Source organism: Crocodylus siamensis, chromosome 1 (genome assembly GCF_052110815.1).
Source record: "Crocodylus siamensis isolate JL-2025a chromosome 1, ASM5211081v1, whole genome shotgun sequence".
In the NCBI taxonomy this organism is placed as follows: Eukaryota; Metazoa; Chordata; order Crocodylia; family Crocodylidae; genus Crocodylus; species Crocodylus siamensis.
In genome coordinates, this window is record NC_143395.1 from 408,141,568 (window position 1) to 408,165,661 (window position 24,094).

Here is a 24,094-nt window from a genome sequence, read left to right on the forward strand (position 1 = left end):
AATTCCCCATGCATCTCACACCCACCCCCAACCATACAAAGTACCTGCATAATTTTGCATAGTTTTGGTTTTCTGCACAGAATTTTGTGGTTTTAGCTGTGCGATTAAAATCATGATTGAGTCATTTTTTTTTAATCGCAAAGCTAATCACGATCGAAGTTTTAAAATTTTTTGACAGTTCTAATTTATTCCTACAGATAATAACTAGTATAAGCAAAGTGTAAAAATATTTCAAGTGATAAGATCTGCTTCCAGTAAAGATAAAGCTCTTTACCCAAGGAAAGAAGATTAAAAGCTGCATAAATTGTGATCAAAAGCTTTATCCATTAAATCAAGTTTATTTTTTTTAAATCAAATCCATTCCTCAATTGCTGGAATATGTATATATGAGAGGATCCTAATTATATGTAGTGGTTCACACACTCGGGGTGGGGGGGAAGGGGAGGGTCTAAATTCCAGCAAAATAAATTCAAGCTCCTCAGATTGTGGTCCCGGATTTATTTTATGAGATATATCAGCAACATTTGATCAGTCCCCAGGAGCGTCACAAATGAGATGTTCATAAGCTTACTCACAAATGTGTAGCCTCACTAGCCCTTAAAATCTTAAAAGCCTAGGTTGTTGGAGTTTTTTTCCTCTCTATGTAGCCTGTAATACAGCATTACTCAGTTGATTTATGCCACTGGGTTTATAACTAAACTGCTCACCTTAATAACTGGCACAGACTTAGATAAAATGCTTCATGCATTCCTTTCACAGTCCTGTGATAATTAACCAAATTTCTTTTCAAAGATCGAATTTAATGAGTGTCCTTAAATGAATGCTGTCTAGCATTCATCCTGTGTAGTGACATAAGAACTGCCATAATGGAACATATAAAAATGATCCATCTCATATAGTATTCTTCCCAGTCTGACAGATAGCCTGTAATCATAGGCAGGCATTTGGACAGCAATACAGGGCTATACTACCGAGAAATACTTATTCCTGACCCATATAGTGAGCATCTTATACCCAGAAGCATAAATATGAATAGCCATTGTAAATGCTATCCTATCTGATTTAACTGTTTACATCCATGCTTTTATTCAGCATGCTTTTATTTTAAAATGCTAAATGTTTCTTATGAAGTGCTGAGTGCTCCCCACCTCCCATTCCAGTTACAAGATGCAAATGATAATTCCCCACTAAAAGAGCTTAGAAACAGAATATCTTAAAACACCCTATTTGTTCACTGTTCATCTTGGACATCTGTGCGGCATGTGCATGATTTGTTTGCACTACGCTGTTTTTGTTTCTTTCTCTGTCCTAAGGACTTACATTTGTTCTTTTATTACCTTCTTTCCTCACAAACAGTAGACCCGTTCTTGCTGTCATTGGATTCAATGGCAACATAATCAGGCTTATTCCATGACCTATTTTTATTCCCAGACTCTCCCAATACCCCAGAAAAAGAGCACAGGCATCCAATACACATCAAAAAATATCATGCATAAAGGCACACACAAATAAGACAGATAGCACTAGTTAGAAGGTATTGCACAGTTGGACATAAGATCGTTGTGATATACAGGATGCTTTTCTGATCTGTTGTGATAATTTTTTTAATTAGTACTTCTTTTAATTTAACACTGAAGCTAAGAACGTCCCTTGTTGACAGTTCTGCCTTGATGAGTAGAGTTAATTTGCATTATTTTAGTGCACATGTGAGGGTTTAGTTTTTTTATCTTTAGAAAAAATGGATTTTGCGCCCAATTTGCTCTTATGTTTAATGTAGAAACACTACGGCAAGTTAACACTCTGGAGGGTATATTTTCCTTGTGTAAATATTCTACATGGGATATAAAGCACTTGTTAGTTAATTGGATGATAAAAGTTGGGTATCAGAAGGCTTTTCATTGCTGTTTAGATTGCTTTAATTGGTTCTCAATTCCCGTAAATATTTTCTTCTGGGTAACTAAAATTCAGTGCAATGAATCTACCCTGAGTATCCTGAGTCTGAATCTGTGTCTTTTTCATAGAGGTAGGTTGGACACGCTGGCAGCTAGGTTTGCAAATTTTCATTATTTGACTATTAACTACAAGTGCGTGCATGTGTGCATGCACACATGTAAGTGCACCCATTTTTATCTATGCTTTGCTAAAAAGAAAAGTAGATGTAATGTAAGATCCTCTACATTATTCTGTGAATTACCTTTGCACAGGCTAAAGCCATCATAGGAACAGAGCTGATTGGAAAATCAGAACAGTCTCTATATTACTTTTCACGCATCCCTTGAAAAAGAAAGTAAAGCCAATTTGTACTAAGTGTTAAGTAAATACTCCTGTGAATGAATTGTCTAGCCATTAAGATCTTTATTCATTATTCTTGGGGGGGTGCTGATTTTTTTTCTATGGCAAATCTAGTGTTACAAACTACTATGAGCTTCAGTCATTTAAAATTTGGAGGGGTTTTTGGACCTTATGTTAGAATTGGTCTTAGCCTGTTAAGGAAAACATCAGGGCCTTTTAACCAATAAGCTGTCTGGATTTTTTGCACCTGAAAAAGAATACCTAAATAAATGCCATACTCTAATCAACCTGGCACTGGGGAGGCTTTCTCCTTTGACAGTAGGGAATACTATATTACTTGGAAGTTTTACTGTATTCTTAAATTGTTTCATAATTAATGAAAGTGACAAATATTAGGGTAAAGTGCTGCTTTGTGTTGTGTTGGATGACAATGGGTTCTTCCCAAATCCATTTTGTTTTGTGCCTCTGAGTTTTAATTTAAACTGTAACTGCTGGGATTTGCCTGGTTTCTGTATGAAACTATGATGACTAAAACTTACTTGAACCTTACTAAACTTCATAAATGTTTGCCAATCATAGAAAAGTAGGGTTGGAAGGGATCTCAGGAGATCATCAAGTCCAACCCCTTGCTCAAGGCAGGACCAGCCCCATCTAGATCATCTCAGCCAAAGCTTTGTCTAGCCAGGTCTTAAAACCCTCCAAGGATGGAGCTTCTACCACCTCTCTGGGTAAACTGTTCCAGCATTTTACTACCCTCCTAGTAAGAAAATTCTTCCTAATATCCAACCTAAACTTCCCTTGCTGCTACTTGAGACCATTGCTTCTTGTTCTGTCATCATGCTAGGTGTTCCACCTTGGGAGTAAAAACCCGCATCACACTTATACACTTGACAGTGCTACACTCACTAGCACCATGACCAAAAGAGACTTGGGGGTCATGATTGACCACAAGATGAACATGAGCCACCAGTGCAATACACAGCTGGCAAAGTGAACAAAACTCTGCCTTGCATCAACTGATACATCTCGAATAAGACACAGGATGTCATCCTCCCACTGTACTCAGCCTTGGAGAGGCCGCAGCTGGAGCATTGCATCCAATTCTGGGCTCCACAATTCAAGAAGGCTGTGGAGAAGCTTGAAAGACTCCAGAGGAGAGCCACGTGCATGAGGGCAAGAGAACAGGCCTTAAGAAGAGAGGCTGTGAGCTATAGGACTCTTCAGCTTGGAGAAGCGCAGGCTCGGGGTGACTTGGTGGCAGCGAGGGGGCCAGCAGGGGTTTACACTACATTTATCACCCCATCACCAAAACAAATCAGATCTCTCATTAATTCAGGCTCTTAAATAACTTGTTCCACAGAAGGAGGGACATTACCAACTACCTGTTGATTAGCTCCAAAAAACCCTAAGGCTGTCCTGTCTCCCTATAACTGGTCTCCCACAGCACAGACTGGGAGGCCAGGCAGATGCCTGCAGTCTCAGCCAAGCCCCAGTGAGGGAGCAGAGGGGAGGGGCCAGCTCTGCTGTGGAGCAGAGAGCCCCACCCACCACAGAGACCATACTGGGATGCTGAGGGAGTCTAGTTTAGCTTAAACCAGGAAGGGGTCTGGGACAGACATTGCATAATCCAGTTTGACCCAAATCAGTGAAGTCTGATACTACATTCAACCAGATTTATCTCAAACCAGTGTCAGCCATTTTCAAACTGGTTTATATGTGCCCAACATCTGTTGTTACAGATTTAAACCTGTTTCTGATCACTTAAGATGGTTTATGTGTAGTATCTGTCCGTAGTCGAAAGGGTTTGTGCAACATCCATTTCAAAGTGTAGTATGTATGGAACAGGTGTACCATCCTGCACCGCAGAGTTTGCTAGCATGGCCCTTTAATAGTGTAGGCATGCTTTCCTTTACCAAAAGCAAGTGTTGCCTGCTTTAGAATTGATCACTGAAGCCACTTGGCTTTAGCTATAATGTACTATCTCTTTGTTGTGAAACTAATTTTTTTCAGAGTCAGAAAGATTGCTGTTCTTGTGTGGAGAGATATATAACATATTATTTTGTATCCTTTTCTGCTCAATGCTTTTAAGGCACCAACACCAAAGAGACGTGGAGGTGATAGTGAACAGTATTGATAGCTATGATATGGCAGGGGAGCAGGATGGAAAACAATTCTCTGTCATCTGATATTGCATAAGTATTATGTCAAAAGAGCAGGGATGGAGGTGACAGCTGCTTTGTCAGACATGGTTCTTACATACTGCATGAATTGCTGGAACTCTTAGTATCGTAGTATCATAGTACTTAGAGTCAGAAAGGACCTAAACAGATCGTCAGGTCCGACCCCCTCCCCCAGGCAGGAATGGGTGCCGGGATCGTATCACCCCAGCCAAATATCTGTCCAGCCTCCTCTTGAAGACCCCCAGGGTAGGAGAGGGCACCACCTCCCTTGGGAGCCCATTCCAGAGCCTGGCAGCCCTAACCGTAAAGTAATGTCTCCTAATGTCCAGCCTGAACCTACTCTCTAGCAATTTGTGGCCATTATTCCTAGTAACCCTGGGTGGTACCCTGGGGAACAGAGCTTCCCCCAATTCCTGCTGGTCCCCCCTGGTGAGTTTGTAAATAGTTACCAGATCCCCTCTCAGCCTTCTCTGATGGAGACTGAATAGGTACAGGCCCTTAAACCTCTCTTTGTAGGGCCTGTCCTGCATAGAGGGGAAGTATCACGTCCTTGGACCTGCTTGTGATGCATCTGCAGATGGACAAGGTGCTGTTAGCTTTACTGACCTCTTCCTCACATTGGCGGCTCATGTTCATCCTGGAGTCAACAATGACTCCAAGATCCCTTTCTGCCACTGTGTTGACAAGAAAGGTGTTTTCCAGCCTATAGGTGTGTTGCTGGTTCCTTCTCCCTAGATGCAGCACCCTGCACTTGTCTGCACTGAATCCCATCCTATTCTCATCTGCCCACCTCTGTAACCTGTCTAGATTGAGCTAGATTCTGTCCCTCCCCTCCAGTGTGCCCACCTTGCCCCACAACTTGGTGTTGTCAGCAAGTTTGGACAGTGTGCTTTCCACACCCGCATCCAGATCGCTGATAAAGATGTCAAACAGTACAGGCCCCAGGACTGAGCCCTGGGGGACTCCACTGTCCACATCCCTCCAGGTTGAAAACGACCCGTCCACCACCACTCTCTGGGTGCGACCATCTAGCCAGTTTGTGACCCATCTGACCGTGTAGGCATCAATGCTGCAGTGACCTGGTTTTTTTAAGACAATATGGTGAGAAACAGTGTCAAAGCCTTCTTAAAGTCCAGGAAGACGACATCCACCCTGATACCCTCATCCAGGGACTTTGTGACCTGATCATAAAAAGAAACCAGGTTAGTCAGGCAGGACCTCCTCTCAATGAACCCGTGTTGGTTGCCCCTGAGCATTACCTCTCCTGCTGGGCCCTTGCAGATGTGCTCCTGGATAATTTTCTCAAAGGTCTTCCCAAGGACCCAGGTAAGACTGACTGGCCTATAATTGCCGGGGTCCTCTTTTCTCCCCTTCTTGTAAATGGGGACCACATTGGCCCTTTTCCAATCCTCTGATACCTGGCCAGTGCCCCACAAGTGCTCATACAGCCATGCCAGAGGCCTCGCTATAACCCCCGCCGATCTTAGGACTGTGAAATGCAGGGAAAATGGAGATCATGAAAGTATGATGGGAAATACTCCCCATCTGAATGTGTGAGGCTTGTACCTTAAATCTCTCCTTAGACCCAACTTCAGTGTGTTGTCCCCACATCATTTCTGTCTGCCATTGGTTCAGTAAATGAGGAACTGAGATTTTTGTCTTTCTGCTAAGCCTGGTTTCCACATTGTCCTAAGCCATCCACGTGATACTTGTGTTCCACCCCTTGATGCCACCTAACAACCAGAACTACATTTTCAGCCTGTGTAAATCATCCAAACTCTTCCGCTGTCAACAACCAATCTACTAGATGGAGCTGGATCCTAGTTATGCCCTAATATAAAAATCACAGTCAAATCAGTCAGGGGCTCTAATGAGAATGACTTGCATGCACCAGTTTCAGACTGGGTACCTCAAAAGAGACTGGTATTCAAGTCCCCCAAATCTCTCCTGAATTACCCAATATCTGTCCAGATAAGAACATGGAGGGGAAGTGAGCCTGCCCAACTGTCCAATTATTTCAGGGTCTCAGGAAAAGGAATGAGAGGATGTAAGGGACAGGTGGGATGAAATTAAGCAAAGGAAAAAGTAATCAGCATGTCAGCAAGTCATTCTGACTGTGGGAGAAGTTCCCAGAAGACAGTGGTATTATTATTTGAGTCATTAAAGCTGGACTCCCTTGTCTCTGACATACTGTTTCTATTGTTTATGTATGAAAGTGCCTGAGTGTCTTTTCTCCTGCTTTTCATTTTAAATGCTTCACCTGCATAGTCAGCTCTTTCAGACTAATGTGTATGTCTGTTTTGATCCTACCTGTCACATTTCACAGATACCAGTGCCCTGAGTGCTGTTCTTTTAAACAGAATTCCTAAATAGGGAGGTTTTCACCAAGTAACAGCTGTTGTCTTGCTGTTATTACCAGCTGGTTTGTTTCTGACTTTGCTAAAAATGCCTTCTCAGACATTCACACCTATTATAATGCCAGACTGGCCATTTATACCTGATAAAGAAGTGAGCTCAACCTTAATGGAAATAGGCTTGAAATCAGTGGGTATTCACCCCATTAAACTCTAGATAGTGACATTAAACACAGCCCTGAGCAATGGATGGAGTCATGAAGTGCACGACTCCAGGTGTAGCCCTACAAGGCATTGCATCTGAGCCTGTTTCTCCCCTGTCTCCTCCTGGTTCTCAGGTGGTTGCAACAAACTGTTAGACTCTATAAACAGCAAATTACAACAGTCTCTACCCTGGATCAGCCATTGTGACCAATGGGATGGAGCCAGTGTTCAGCCTATTCATCCGCTTTGCTCCGACCGCCTGGTCCAGGAAGCAGACAAATAGCCCTGATAACTTTTAGCAGCCCAATGCCAAAGTCAAAGTAGCTATAAGAACCATTCTCTTTCTATGGGCGTGCAGTCTGAGTCGTCATCTGTCCCTGTGCTTGAGTGAACTTGGCTCTGTTGTTCCAGTGAGTGAGCATCTATCAGTGCAACAGTCTGTAATGTCAGTAGGGATTTAGGTACAGTAATCTCCTTTTCAAATACATGAGACACTTGCAGTCACTAACCCTCCCACTCTCCCCTGCTGCACATGGCTCTGCATGAAAACACATTTTTGTAGCTCATGTGTAGCTTTGTTGCTCAAGGGTGCTCTTCTCTGACTACCAAGGAGAAATGTTCTTTTCTCAGAAGTGTTCCACTTAGTTCTGATGGGAGAATATTTGGCTAGTTTTAAACTTATATTTGGGGTCAGTAACTGTCAACACTGAATGTTATCAAGCTCTTTGTAGCCAAGATGAAATTAAAACAAAAAAAGTGCTTCCTGGCCTTATAATTAATCCCAGGGGAAAGCAAGACCTCATTTAAGTTTGAAGTTGTGCTGTTGGCAGCATCAGAAAAAGCTAGTTCCACCTCACTGAACTGAATTAAGAACCCGCATTAATGGAACTAAAGGAAGTTGCCCACTATCATGTTGTTTTCTCTGCTTTTCTAACTTCAGTCCATCAAAGCAAAAGGGTTAGAAGCTTTATAAACAACTGCACAACTACCTCAAACCTTTTAATCTAAAAGACAAGGAGCTGAGAGTGCATCACAGAACAAATGTTGTCAGACTTTCCTAGGGTGCTCCATGGTCAATATTCACATTCCTCAGCATTGTATTTGTAGGTCAGCTTGACTTTTAAAAACATTGAGCTAAATGAGAAATCCTTCCCCTCCATCCACCCCAGCTCAGGACTTTTTACTGTTCTGATTTTATATGGTGTACCCTGGATTAACTCTATATGTAGACAAATGTTATGTGTACTCTCTCTACTACTACAAGAAAGTAAGAATTGCCATAACAGATGAGGATAAAAGATCCAGGTAGTCCTTTATCCTGTCTCTGAAAGAACCAGATGCCAGAGAAAAAGTTTCAAAGGAACCATCCTAAACCCTAGGATGTTGTTAAAGGACTATTAAAACACAGCATCACATGCCAGCAAGCATTCCCTTTCCTCTTGCATGTTGGGTGAAAGCAGGAATGGCTGCTTGCCAAAGGAAGGAACTAAGTGCCCTGGGCATGATGGCTCTGTCTTCCCCGGTTAGGCATTAGTGCAGCCATAGTGTAATTGAGGGTGAGCCCTGGGGCCTGCCTTATGGTAGGGGGGACAAAAATAGCTGCCTCCACAATAGACAGATGGCTGTGAGGCTGTTTCTAAGAGCAGGGGCTGGATATGTGAGGGGGAGAGTCACAAAACTTTTAAGAGTTGTAACAACTCATGACGTTCAACGTCAGTTCAAGAAAGAGGCCTTTGGATAACTTGTGACGTGAGAAGTGGCCTGCAGCAAACTGGCTGGTCATGCAGTGCTACTTTCTTTTTTACTTTTTGCTGCCAAATTACATGAAGAAAGGTACAAACACAATAAACACAATCTGACTGTTCCACGCACCCTGTTTTTGTAGGTCTCAGTGGGATGTTATGTGATTGAGAATGGGAGAGAAGCAGTTTGCACCATTGAAAGTGTGGGGAAAGGTGATCTACATGGGTACGTACATACTTACTAAGTCGACTTAAGCCACGTCAGAGCATACACATGTAGAGCTCCTTGACATGGTGGCAGCCATCTCGTGAGCTAAGTTGACTTAACTAATGTGAGTCAAGAAGATAAACCTCAGAGGTGTATATTATTTTGTATCACATCTAAGTTGACTCTGCTCCACATATGTGTGCTCTGACAGTTAAGTCAACTTTAAAAAGTTAAGTCGGCTTCACTGTCAAAAAGTTAGTGTATGTACCCTTCATGATAACAAGTATGGAGGGAGGACTGCAATGCCATGCATATATTTAAATATTATACACTTGATGGGGAAAAAAATCAAATATCTGGGCTAGGGTGCAATTCAAAACCAAAAGATTGTCTGATGCTCTTAGCTAGGCTTCATACTGATATTAAGTTAACATGAGGCGATACACAAACACATAAGAAGTAATCTTTTTCACACGAAGGATCAGACTTAAATGCAGTATGATTAAAGAGCTCTATGTGTGTGTTATAGCCCTTCTCCCTTGTTTCATCCTTTAACTTAGTGTGGTGTATTTAGAGCTTGATTCTTCATTCCTTACGCAGACAAACAGACTTACTGGAGTATTCTCAGTTCAGCTGAATTAAATGAATTCAGTTGAAGAGTCAATTAAATTAAGTTATAAGACTATGAAGAACTGAGCACTTATACTGTGAATTCTTACAGGTATGGTTAATGTCTAGAAGACTGTGGGGTAGCATGTCAAAATATCATTACTGTTATCATTAAGACAATTGTACTTTGCATTCTGTATATATGAAGATCAGGTTTTTTACAAACTTGAATGCCAGATGTTAAGCACCTAAATCCATGTTCTCAGAAACATATATGTCTTATTATTGATTTAGGTGTTTACATTTCAAAACCCAGGTTAGAACATACTGGGGTCAATAACTTCCCAAGAGGTTTCATATTTTTTCATTCTTCACATGACTTCTAGCTGAGCTGTGTACACACCGAGTCTCTTCAACCATCTGATGGAATCCTAATGGGTTTCACAGGTTTGAAAGGAGTGACTGGGACCTTTACCTTCTTTAATTGGCTACTCTGCTGAGAAAGATGTTAAATTACCCAGTCTCCATCTCAGATTGAGCAGTTGCTTGTCAGATGGTGATTAAATTGTACATTTGATTGCAAACAATGAAGTTAGTCCTTGCAACGTTTTGATAAAATTGTACTGAGAATCAATTTTTTAAAACGATTTGAAAAGAAATCCACAGACGATATAGCACCAATTTATAGCACTTAATGTAAAAATAGTTAAGGGCTTCACTTGAACTGTATTTTGTAGCTGCTTATGATTGGAAAGTGGTTTCTAATGAGTGTAATATTACTACTTGGGCTTTTCATATGGAAGGATTAAGGAATAATGTGCCTCCTTCAATTCTCATAATCAGGCAGCAATTCCATGGAGGGTGCTGATGACTGACTGCTTGAGTTGTTTGTTAATTTTAGCAGAGCACTAACGTTAAGTTGCAACTATAACTTTGGCTTGTTATGTGGTTAGCGTTATTTAATATAGTGTCTGATTTAATAGAAAACAATATTCCAACCTAGATTTTTATTCCACTCCATTGTCCGGTGTGATTTTTCATGATCCATTTCTCCTTCTGCATACATAACTTTTTTCCTTTTTTCTGCCAGCCTGCACTGGTATGATTGTGGTTTAAATTAGTGGTGCCCAAATCAGGCAGGCCCATGAGCCAGAAGAGTGGCACAGAGCAGGTTAGTTCTGGAGCACAGAGACCTGTCTTCTGGTCTGCAGGGATGGAATTAGGCGGTGATATCATTAATGGCCAGCCACTGTTCCTCCCACCACTAAATTTCCACACCCATGGGCAGCCCTGTGGGCCAGATGACCCAGCTCTGTGCTCTGGATCTGGGGCTTCCAGTGGGTCCAAAAGTGTAGTGGTAGGATGAGCAGCAGCAGCATTTATTGCCATGACTCTGGCTCTGCTCACTGTACTGCCAGATTTCTAGGTCCAGGTGGAGCTTTGCAGGCCAGATCCAGCCTTAAACTGTGTCATAGTCACCCCTGGTTGATGTGATCTTTCTTTCCCCATTATCAAATAAAAATGGTGAAGTACTGTGTTAGGGCAAGCAAACAAATAATTCCATGGCAGCAGCAATGTGAATTCCAGGTCTAATAGCCAAGCTACTAGTACCTCACCCTCCTGCTTGGACACTTCTCTACAGCTTCATTTTCTGAGAGTGATGAGCATCCATCCTTGGAAAATCAAGGCCATTTAAGATGTTTCAAGCCAGGCATCCAAAAATAGTGGCCCTGGACATTTCAAGACATTTCTGTACAAATCCTGTCAAATGACTTTTCCCATGTCATTTTTCAACAGTGCTTTCCCTTTTGAAAGTTTCAGTTCCTGTTATCTGTAACCTTTCAAAGCATTAAGCAACTCCATATTCTTCAAGCAGTAGTATTTTGGCATTCATGGGAGGATCTCCAAGCTGTTCCACATGCTTCTGCTAACAGTTACTGTTAGCAGGATACCTGTAAGTCAGCTGAACTAATACCCATTTTATAGAGGTGATTTATTCAATGTCAGCCAATGAATTCTTGGCCTCATTAATGATGATGGCCTCAAGAATTTAGATGTCTTGCCTTGTCTCTTAATGCTGTTTCTGCATCCTTATCTGCTCTATATTTTTACCCATTTGGGCCCCTTACATGGGAATTTCCTCTTCCTCTTCCTCACCTAGAATGTCAACAGTTTCTCCTCTTCTTCCAAATCTCTCTTATAAATATTTTCCTCTACCCAGCCAACCAGTTAAGTGCTGGCATATGTATTTAGAACCTCTTCCCTCTTCCCAAAACCCACCACTGCTCCTTAGTGAATTCATCCTTTGATTCCATGGCTTCTCATCTGTATTTTGCATGAAATAAGTGGAGTGTTATATAAACTAAGGACAAACACATAGTAAGTGAAATAATTTTAGACTAACAAAGCAAGAACACAAGAACGAGCAAATATTAAGGTCTCCATGAAAGTATATTCTGTGTCTGTTCCCTCTATAATGGTCTGCGCTGAACACGTCAGGCAGCCAGGCTTTGTGGGTGATGTACTCCATAGAGAGGTAAGAGTCCTTTAAACAGAAGCAAAGTTGAAATTTGTATTTGTAAATGAAGCAAGCTAGGTCTTCGGGGCAAGGTGCTTGCCCTTGTGTTTTGTACAGCATTTTTGTCACATGGCAAGTCCATCCTAAGCAGTAGGTTAGTAAATATTTAGGATTGGGAATCCGAAAAAGATGACAAAGCTGGTACGGAAATACAGATCGCCCGAGTGAGGGACTAACAATAGAGGGATGGGGGTGAGGAGGGGAGCATGACTAGGTTACAGGAGATACAATGTTAGCCAACTAAGCCCGGGGGTTGAGTATGGGGGGAAGGGGAACGGGGAGGGAGGGGGTTCGTGATGCTGAGAGGGAAAGGAGATAGATACATGCAAACCCGTTACAGTGGTCCACAATGGTGGAGGAAGTGGTTCGTTTACAATGGTCCACAATGGTGGAGGAAGTGGTTCGAAGGAGGTGTCTCAATCCATATAGAGTCTCATCGCGGGGGTCCTCTTTGGGTGGAACAGGGTCGTCCGTGGTTGAAGAATCCTCTCGAAAGTGAAGGTCCATCTGGTGCAGAGGGGGGGTGGTTCAGGTGCTCCCCTCTGGGTCCGGTCTGGCGGCAGCTTACCATTGGATCTCAGTCCATTTCTGATGGGAAAATAACAGCAGTCTTCCACAGCCCTTCATTAGCCCATGTTTTTTGTTAATATGTTTGTGTGTATTAAAATCTGTCAGAAATACAGAGAGGTGGTGTTGTGGCCTCCTACAAACTCATTACCCATCTTTTTTCACCCCCTTCTCCCCAGGTTGGTGCCCAAGGTGGCTGGCCCAGTCACCTTTCACTAGTTATGCTACTGGCAGGGAATACAGGGCAAAGAGTAGAAAGCAAAGCAGCAAACTGAGCAGGGAGTAGACATCCTGGACTTCCAGAAGGCATTTGACACTGTCTCTCACCCCGTTCTCATTAAGAAACTGGGGGGCTGTGGTGTCGACGCCCACACAGTCAATTGGGTCGCCAGCTGGCTGGAGGGCCGCACCCAGAGAGTGGTAGTGGATTGGTTCTTCTCAACCTGGAAGGACGTGGGCAGTGGGGTTCTGCAGGGCTCGGTCCTCGGGCCCGCACTGTTCAACATCTTCATCAGCGATTTGGATGAGGGGGGAAAAAGCACCCTGTTCAAATTTGCTGATGACACTAAGATGTGGGGGGATGTGGGCACACTAGAAGGAAGCATCAGGCTACAATCAGACCTAGACAGGTTACAAGGGTGGGCGGACGAGAATAGGATGGGTTTCAACACAGACAAGTGCAAGGTGATGCACCTGGGGAGGAACAACCGGCACCATACCTACAGGTTGGGGAACTCCCCTCTTGTCAGCACGGAGGCCGAAAAGGGTCTTAGAGTCATAATTGACTCCAAGATGAACATGGGCCGGCAGTGTGGGGAGGCAGTCAGGAAGGCCAACCGTAGCTTGTCATGCATCCACAGATGCATCTCGAGCAGGTCCAGGGAGGTGATCCTCCCCCTCTATGCGGCACTGGTCAGGCCGCAGCTGGAGTACTGCGTCCAATTCTGGGCGCCACACTTCAAGAGGGATGTGGACAGCATGGAGAGGGTCCAGAGGAGGCCACTCACATGATCAGGGGACAGCAGGGCAGGCCCTATGAGGACAGGCTACGGGACCTGAACCTGTTCAGCCTCCAAAAGAGAAGGCTGAGGGGGGATCTAGTGGCCTGTTATAAACTAGTCAGGGGGGATCAACAGGCGTTGGGGGAGTCACTATTCCCCCTGCACTGCCAGGAGTGACCAGGAATAACGGTCACAAGCTGGCAGAGGGTAGGTTTAGGTTAGATATCAGGAGGCGCTACTTCACGGTCAGGGCGGCTAGGATCTGGAACCAACTTCCAAGGGAAGTGGTGCTAGCTCCTACCCTGGGGGTTTTTAAGAGGAGGTTGGATGAACATCTTGCTGGGGTTGTTTGACCCCAGTATTATTTCCTGCCATGGTGGGGGGTCAGATCTACTCAGGTCCCTTCTGACCCTAGAAACTATGAAACTATCCAAGTGGTGGACTGGGTGGGGATAAGGGATCAGAGTGGTACTCGGGAAGGTGGTGCTGGTAATTTGTGGCATGCCACCAAAAAGTTTGGCCCCGCTGGTCTAGATCAGTAAGAATGTAGCAGTGCAAGATAGACGTTGTTGCTCATGTAAGGGCTGAGATCCTGTTTGATTTACAATGGCCAGCTTGGTGCCTTCCTTCATGTTTACCTTTCTATAGTTCAGGCAATAATTTATTGCACCTGAATTCATTTACTCAATAACCTTAGTCTCTCCTTTCACCCATGGAACATCTAGGACCAGGTTGCCATTTCCAGAAAAATATTTATTGCTTGGATATCAGCAGCAGCAGCTCCTCCTGAGCATTTTCTTTTATTAACTCTAGGGATTGATGGTGGGCAGCTCAACATTGGTCTAATTGTGCTTCTATTAAAGTCAGTCAGGAAGTTATCAATGACCTCAATGGTACCAGAAGTAGGTCAGTGCTAAATGGTTTTGAAAATCCTATCCTCAGATTTCAAGTATTGTTGGTTAGCTAAGGTTAGATGGTAACATCACTGGACCATATGCCTTTTAATAAGAAGGACTTAGAAAGAAGAAGGAAAAAGTGACTAAGACTTGAAATACAAGTAATGCCTCCTATTTTTTCTCAGCCAAATATTATTGGAAAAATATTAAACTTGTGCAGAAAGCATATACATCATTGCAGAACACACAGCTATTTTCTAACATAATCTCCTTGTCCATCAGTGGCCTTTCTCTACTGCTGAACAAGAACAAGGACTTTTATAATGTTGGGATATGCACTTTTATTCACCAGTGGAAAAAGGCCATGTATTTTCACACGGATTGTGTATGCAAATTTAATATTTTTTTTCAAAATTAGCGTACGTTTATAGGATTTGCTAGTTTGGTTAAGTGCTTGATTTTCCTTTGTCATCCACAAGCATTTGAAGAGTATGTGGTCAGAGCCTTGTCTAGCTGCTTTTATTGCCACTGGGCCACAATGCTAGTCATGGGCTTTGGGAACCCTTTCCTCATGTTGGTGACAGTGGTTTCATCCCAGATAAAATATAGCACTGGTGTAGGTTCTTGTACATGCCTCATGGACTGGGACATACTTTGTTATACTGCACAGGAAAAGGTCATAAAGCAGATTGTGATTCAATCTTTACAAAGCATTTCCTGCTCCTTCCACTCGTCGGAGGTATATGGACCTGGTTCAAGACTCTCAGCTGGTCTACTACATAGAGACTGAAAGGGGCAAACCTCTGTGAAAATCAAATAGCTGAAATCATGAAAAAGTGAGGATTCGAGCAGGAGACAAGGTTCCACCCTTTCCTCCCTACCTGTGTAGGGGGATATAGGCTTGTGGAAACTGTTTTCTTCCCACCCCCAGCACAGCTGATCACAGTATGAGGAGCCAATGCGAGGGAGAGAGGGGGAACTTTATGTGCTCTTCTTCCCCCATATGGGGGTACACGATAAGAGACAGTCTGGTTCTCAACAGAATACAGCTGTCCCCAAACAGATGGGCTTAACGACTCGTTCTCCCTCATCACTGGTACAAGGTTTATTCAGTCATTTGAAAGAAGCAAACTCATTGTGGAATTTAAGGAAGAGTCAGCAAAATGCTATTTTGCCACATTCAGCAGTAATTCTTTCGGTATGGTAATCCCAAAGGAAAGTCATGATGCTTCTTCACAAGTTGCATTATGCACTGTGGTGGGGAAGGAATTGCTAGAGCTCAGCTTGTGAGCAAGAGCATCTTTTTTGGTCACGCACAAGAACACCGTGCACCACAGTTCCATTTACCTTTTCATAAAAGCCATTCAAACTGGAGCTAGAGTGCAGCAATAGCTATTGGAAATAAAAGAGGGTAGCAGGTCTAGTTCTTGCCATGTGAGAGAGCACCAAGTGTCATAATTCCACGGGGTAAACAGTTAGAGAAATTGCATTGTTCGCTGAATGTTCTCCTCTGCCAGACACCCAATATCTGTTATGCTGTAGAATGAAATGACCAGCAAAATATATGTACGGCGTCTGCTAAGCTCAAGTCCTTGGTTCCTAAGGAAAATAGCATGTAGTATTTCATCTGCACCTGGAGAGCAAGAGCAGAGTTGTTAAGAGGCCTTGTTGTAGGCCAGGTGTATCCAGGCATGTGACCAACAGGCCAGATCCGGGCTACTGGAATTTGGGGATGCGGCTAGCAGGGATGGAGCCTCTGGGCCCCAGTGGAAATGGTGTTGTCAGGCAGGAGGATGAGAAAAGGTTGTGCCGATACAGTCCCACTCACTCTGCTCTCATTTGCCTTACCACAACCATCCCTGCTAGCACCACAGTTGCCCCACTGCTGGCCTCTCCATTGAACAGTCACCACTATCAATGGGCCCACTGCATCCATAGGCATTTTGCGCCCCAGGCTCAGGATGAGTTTGACACACTTGGTCTAGATTTTCTCCAAAGTCCACCCCCATTGATTCAGGTGTGAATGAAGTATTTGGGCATGGGACTCAAAGGCAGCTGCATCCCTCCCTTATTTGCTGCTGGCTGCAGAAACTGGTGTGTGTTAAGCATGCTACCCCTCTGGGCGTCTGCCATCTAGGCTGAGCAGTTCTTTGACCTTTTGATTTTATCTGAACAGAGTAGTAGTATTCTTTGATAACTATAAAACTTCATAGTAGAAGGCACTATTTATTACTTAATGGATCAAAGATAGAGTATTAAAGTTTTTCCTTTCTTACAATGTGCAGTAGAACCAAATTTTGTAGAGTATGGGGTAATCATGGTAATCCCAACAGCCTTTGGCAGTTTTCCCAATGAATTCAGTCAAGTTGTTATTTATGCACATGCAAAGGTAGAATTGGGGCAAAACATACGGTAAAGTTTTATCCTATAGTATGAAGCAAACATACACTAATGAATACAATTACGGACATGGGTATGCATGTATATCAACATGTCTTCAGGTTCTGCAACCAGTCATGATTTGGTATAAGAAAAATTATCAGAGCTTGAGAGTCCAAATGGTTTTCCAAAAGATAATGCGGTTTCTGAATGATCTCATTTTGTCCACAGGAAAATTATTTTTTTCATTCTGGATAATCATTAATTTTCCATAAGTCAAATTCTGTCTGTAATAATCAACTTCTCCCTTTATCTAAAACCCATTGGAAGTGGTATGCATAGTTGAAAGTTATATATATGTAGAATTCAAAGTGTTTTACATGGTGCAGTTAAAAATATCTAACTTGCTGTCTTGCTGAAAGCTCAGCCTGGCAAACAATAAGAATTTAGCATGATTGTACTATTTTAGTTACTAGTATCAAATATTGCATGTAAGAAAAATATAAGTGTAAGTTGCTTTTAAGTCCCTAAAAAGATAAAATGTGTTGCTCTTCATATGTTTTAAAAAAGATGACTTGGGAAGATTCAATTATTAGTACTCTATTCTTAATGAGGAATAAAACCTCTTATTTAACAGAAGACAAGGTTGTTGGGTTTTTCCCCTTATTATCTGGAGAGAGAGAGATATCACAAGGGGCAGAATATATGGTAGTTATAGGAATGCCTCAGAGTAATTTAAGTAAATTGGTCATTATTTCTGTTATCATCCACTAGGTCTTAGTTGAGGTACCAGTTACATTAACGAAGAGAGTATGTAAGCAGAGAGCCCTGCATCTTTAACAAATGCTTCTCTTTATTCTTCCTTGGTCATACAGTCATTCCCAGCACAGCACTGCAACGCGTCCACCCACAATGAGCTTGCAACGGACGATTTCTGTGGAAGGGTAAGACATTTCTCTGTCAAAGCTGACTATTGAGCCGCTTAATGTGGCAAGTGCTTAGACACATGTGCACACTCGGACTATAACCTGCACCCCGCTGTGTCAGTGAATACCACAGTGACTGAATTCACCAGATTAAAATGTATTCAGCCAGTTACAAGGGCCAGTCCAGGGGCGATTCCTGCCACAGGTGGAGGAAGGAGTCTCCTTATGAGGGTGGCAGGGAGGGCAGCATCTGGGGTAGGTCCCTCAGGCTGTCTCCAACTTGGTGCTGGCCATACCTGTTGCAGAAGCAGCGCACCTGCATCTGGGCCACAGTAGTGGCAGCTGGAGTGTGGAGAGCCCAAGCTGTGCCCACTCATCCCCTACTCTGCCCAGGGTGTAGATGCTCACATTGTCTGCATGAAAGCAAAGGGGTAAAAGGAGCACACGAGGTCTCAGATGCATGGGGCCTTCCCAGCCCCTACCACGGGAAGAGAAGGGGCCATTCCCTGCTCATTCCCTCCCTTCCTGTGCGATACCCTGGGGAGGCTTAGGCCTGGTTTCAAGACCACAGACCCCCACCTTTTAAAAAACTGCTTTCCCCCACCTCATCAGCAAAGGGCAGTGTGGGCTGCACACCCCTTTTCAATTTCTGGATCTGGCCATGGCCTAATGGAAATAGCAGACATGATATCCTGAAATATCAACACTGAATGCTTTGGCTCTTCCCTTTGGTGTCCTTCAGCAAGGCTTTAGAAGACTGCAAGAGTAAACCTATTATGCATTTTGGGAAGAGGCCCATGCTGGAGAGTGAACTGCATGACTCACTTATAGGGTAGAGCAGGCATTTCCTTCAAGCCACCTGAACTCAACCAGCAACTCCAGTGGGAGCAATTTATCACTGTGTGTTATTGTAGGTCCTCTGTCTCCAGCCACAAATGAAAATTGCCTCAGCTTCAGTAAGATTCACAGATTCATAGAGCTGCATGCCCGCTTCCCGCCTGGAGGAGTGGTCAGCAGCTTCAGCATAGCCATCAGGCTGGGGAGACCAGGCTATGAGAATCAGTAGGCCATGCATGATGGTGAACAATTTGCTGTGGAGGACAAAAGACTTCTGAAGTTTCCTTGAAAGCTGCAGGTCTTTGGGGGATCTGGGTAAAAAAATAACATAGGGGGAAAATATCTGTTATGCTAAGCAAAATTAGGGATAAATAACAAATTAAAACACACACACACAAGGCTCCTTTTACTTGAAAATGTTTTATCCATCAAACGGGGCTGGATTAGGCAATACAAACATCTTCCAATTACTTCCCAAAATTTAAGTTGTCAGGAAGTGTCTGAGCTCCCAGCATGGGTATTCCATTTTTTCTGGTAATCATGTTTATTGTGACAGTCCCTAGAGACAGTACTATGTGAGGTACTGTGCAGCCACACTGACAGATAGGCCAGTGCTCTGAAAAACTAATCTTAAATATAATCTAATAGAAATTGAATAGACTGCACAGAGACTGGCTAGGGCAAAGGGAGAGAACATGCAGAGAGAGTGATGACAGAAAATGGCCCAAACTGTTTCAAGGTAGGTGGGTTTTTGTTTGCTTTTGCTTTATTTGATATTTGTGGATGGGATTGGATCTAGCTCCCAGGGATTGGTTTTCTTTTTTTTTTTTATCAGTTTGATCTTTTCTCCTCTTGCTGTGTTCTTTACCAGTGTATTACAGAGGTTAGTTTGAATGACATTTCTGTAGTGTGAAAGGTCTGACCATCCCACCTCCAAGAAAAAAAAAACGTTATTTTCTTGGAGAAAAGCTCATTCGTTTGCTTTAAGATTCACTGAAGCGTACTTGAAGACTTCATGACTGATGATATATGGTGGGCATCGAGGTCAGCCTTTCTGAAGGACACATTCTAATTTGGTATTCAACATCCTTTTGTCATGGAGGTATTCGGGCTGTCATCGCTTGAGTTTACCTTGCTTGCCTGGAGTTAATATTCATGTGCAAAAACAGAAATATATTTTACACTTATCACAGACATTCCTACTGAAATCAGATTGTAAACCATGTTAGCCGTATTACTGAATGGGTGAGTTCCTTTCTGGCTGGCAAATTATGTCTCAAATACATTGAGGCATTGCTATAGAAGAATAATCTGCATGCTCTGTGTGTGCGTGGGTGTGTGTGCAATTTAATTGTAAGGCTTTAAATCAGCTGACTAAATTTTAACAAATATAACTGGGGAAAAGATGAATCACGCACAACATTTTCATGGGTTTAATAATAGCAGGGGAATAACTGACCTTTAAAGTGAAGTGCTCCGATTTTGGTTGTGCAAGCTTGCTTTGTTTCAGAGGTCTCTATTTAAATTCAGGTTATGATTCTCCCCTCTGACTCATCATAGGTAAAAATTCCATTACTGTGAAAAAGGCCTAAGGCAAAAAAAAAAGGGGGTCACATGACACAAAAGCAAGCAATCACTGTCCTTTTTTTTTCTCTAGTGCTTTCAAAAGTGAGCCTTTGTCAGACTGTGTGAAACAGGAATTTTTCATTTCCCTCCTCCTCTTGCTTTGCCATTCACCAGTGCCAGCCAACAGTGCAAATTAAGTGTTATTTTGGATTTATATATAAAACAGTACTCGAACTGGGGGGGGGATTAAGGACTCTCAGTGCTGGATTGGAGGCTTGTTTCATTCAATCCAGAGTATTAGACTCAAAGGGGTACAAGACCTGCCATAGCTTGACTCCAACAGTGGCTCTGCCTAAGTATTCTGTATCTTAGAAGAGGGACAGGACAGGAGAATGGGCCTGTTTTCTCCTTCTCAGGAGTAGCAGCATGGTCTTCCCAGTCAAAGGCTGATAATAGGTAGCTAGCAGGTTTCCATATGTCTCCCTATATCCCCTTTGCTACATACTGGGCGCATCTCCATGAGACACTTAATTTGTAGTAGCCTAATAACACTGCACAGTAGCGTGCCGGGCAAAAACCGTGCTAATATGCTACTGTGCAGTAGTATTGGGCTACTGCACAGTAAGCACCACAAAAAAAAATGCTCTGGTGCTACTGCACAGTAACGGTCATTACTGTGCAGCTAGTTATCACTTCATTAAGCATGTACTAACCTAAACTACTGTAACTACTGAACATTAACGAACATGTAGACCCACCCAGTGGGCACATTTACATGAGACGTTAATTGCGGAGTTGCCTAATTAGCTCCACAATAAAACATTACCATCTACACATGGTGCTTTTAGAAGGGAGTAGACTAATTAACTCTACTGTAGTATAGTTCTGCCAAAGGCAAGTCCTATCCTACACTAGAGTTATTTACTCCAGTGCACCACATGTGTAGATGCTGCAGAGAGTGCTTCAGTGCCAGCTAGTACTGCACTGAAGCACCCTCGTGTCCAAGCCAGCCCCCCTGCAGCATGTTGAGCCAGGTTGGAGCAACCCCAGGCTGGGAGGCTGACCCCCAGGGCCCTCTGCCAGCTGGGGCTGCTCCTCCCCAGCTCAGTGTGCTGCGGTCCCAGGCACACATGCAAACCGCACACCTGGGAGCAATAAACTCCAGCATGAACTATACCAGAGTTTATTCAATCTCATTAATAGTACATGTAGACATGTCTACTGTAAACTCACTATATACTTCCCCTCCTGCCTACACACTACTGTTTGACAGAATAGCACAGGGAGGATACCCCAGATCTCAGCCATAAGAGCCCAATGAAAACACCGGTTGTCTTTGCCCCTTTGTTTCTACACTCTCAAGCAGATAGATATTACAGCTTTGGTTGTTCTCAAGGCCCATTTTCGAGCTTTTATTTTGGTTAACGTAATGGCTTAGAAAAAGCTCTCTTGACATTTTTGAATTTCCTGTAGAAAAGAGAAAAATCTGCTTTATTTATCACATCTTTTTTGTGTAATTTTTTTTGTTGGGATCAGATAGTAAAGGGATGGGCTAAAATCCAATAAAATGAGGTGGAAGTTCTCTCCAACACATCTCCATAATAAACTTTTGCATTATTTTTGAGCCAAAGCTGTGGTATTAAATCCCCATTGAAAACATCACTAAATAATGAAATTTCCATTGCAAAGGGATGGCATATTCTTTAGAGCTGTGTGACAATGTAACACTGGCATTTTGTTGTCATAGCGATTCTAATAACATATTTTGCATGCTTCCTTGCCATATGTCAGAAAAGTAAAAGTAAAGGCTTTCTGTTGTGCCTGGATAGCCCTTTCCCTCTGACTTTTAGTGCCAGCAGTCAGAGGAGCAAGGATTCTACCATATAAGTAAAGTTGGGGACCATCCCAAGACTGAGATGAACTCCTTCAGGCATTAAGACTTATCACATACCTCACATACCATGTCAAGTTGTGCTCCAAAAGAAAAGTTTAAACTGCCTGCATAGTTCTTCTCCACAGGAAGGAATTTGGGAGACTATGAATGACAGATTGTTACGTCACTCAGTGCATACAGGAAGGCATTTGGACAATGCAATGAAAAGAAACTCTGCAAAATAGACTAGTAGGAGCTGGCTGTAACGTAGCCCTGAAAAGCATGCATAGCCTCCTTTAATCTCTATACTTGAAATTGGATTCAATTAAGTTGTGCCAGTTCAGGGTCTGAGTCCTCCAAAAGTAAGTAGAATATTAATAGCTCGTGATTTTAGGATATAGCAGGTGTGATGTTTCCAGTTCTGATAGGAATGTAATAATGCACACGGCTATAATGATTTCATCTGGAATACTGTGTACAGTTCTGGTTAGCCATGGTCCATAAAGATAAGCTCAAGCGGGAACAGGTAGAGAAGGGTCACTAAGAAAATCAGGGGAATGGAGAATCAGTTTACAAAGAGAAATTAATCTAGCTAGAAGACAATGGAGCCACAAAAACAAAGGGGTTTCAATTGGCCATGAATAAATTTTCATTGGAAATACAAAAGTGTGCATAAATATCAGAACAGTGAGTTTCTGCAGTAGAATAGTGGGGGCAACCTCCCCCCTCCCCCAATTAGTTTTAAAATAACATTCAGTAAGTTTATAGAGGAATTGAATGATGCATTTGCCTGAGATAGCAATGGTCTGACTCAGTGACCCAGGTCCATGTTCCTATTGGTCATTTGGAAATTAATCTCTCCACATGAATTTTCCAACAGATTGTAAAATCTATATTGGCCACACAAAGCTTGAACATACTGCATGTGATTCTTGAAAATATCAGAGAGAAGCAATTGATAGGGTAGGTCTCCTACTGTTTGAAAGGTAGAAGAATAATGTGGCATGTAATTATTACCATTCAACTTAAACTGAGTCATGTTTCATTTTACATAGAAATGTGCATCTTAAGTAGTATTTCCATTAGCTTATTATTACACTGCTGAATGAATATAAGTAATCACCTCAGCTCTTAATATTCCATTTTTTCAAGGCTCCAGTTATGCTAATGCTCTTCTGAAAGCTATACTGCCATGTATATTTATAATTAGCACAGTTTAATACAAGGTCAAAATAAAGCTAGTCTTTCTTTTGCAAGTTGGTTTTCCAGTTTGGGCTTACCATAAAAGACACTTTTACTTAAGCATCTCACAGTGCTTTTGAAAGAAGCTTTGTTTGTGGCCATTTAACCAACAAGGTTTTCTAGCAGGTGTTCTGATTTGTGACCCAAAAGTCATCTTCGCTGCATTTAATGGTAGATAATCGTATAGACGTTTTACATAACAGAATGGCATGGGCCAGTGAAGCAAAGGTTGACTTACAAGAGTGAGACCAAAGGAGATATAGAAAGGAGCTGATCTAACTTACAATTTATTCCTTTCCCCATAATGAATTTACAGTCACTTCGCTTTTTAGAACACCTAAAATTGCTCTTAATGGTGTCAGGGAGGGGGCAAGGGGAGGCATTGGGGAGTAAATAATGTAACTGAAAAATGGAGAGTTTGTAAATATTGGGGTTCTTTTTTTGGGGGGGAGTATTTGTTAAGATGTCAGATTTACTATAATTCTGAGCATCAAGTTGCAAAAAATAAAGGTGCCTTTAAAAATGTAGGCAAACTCTAGATTATAAGCATGAATTTATTTTTCAGAAATAGCTGTACATGGAGTGAATGACATTACCTGATTTATTACAGTTGTAAAAGCCTGATTTTTCAGAGATGCTG

General features: G+C 42.6%; 1 protein-coding gene across 17 annotated transcripts in view; it reads left to right on the forward strand.

The window, feature by feature from the left end:
- The window catches only part of DLG2 (discs large MAGUK scaffold protein 2), a 1,617,582-nt gene that overhangs the window by 1,228,055 nt on the left and 365,433 nt on the right, over positions 1-24,094 (forward strand). For all 17 annotated transcript variants that reach the window (XM_090030660.1, XM_090030651.1, XM_090030653.1 and 14 more), the window contains one exon: positions 17,886-17,954. In XM_090030660.1, the coding sequence (XP_089886786.1) occupies positions 17,886-17,954 (69 nt within the window). The remainder of the gene's footprint in view (positions 1-17,885; positions 17,955-24,094) is intronic.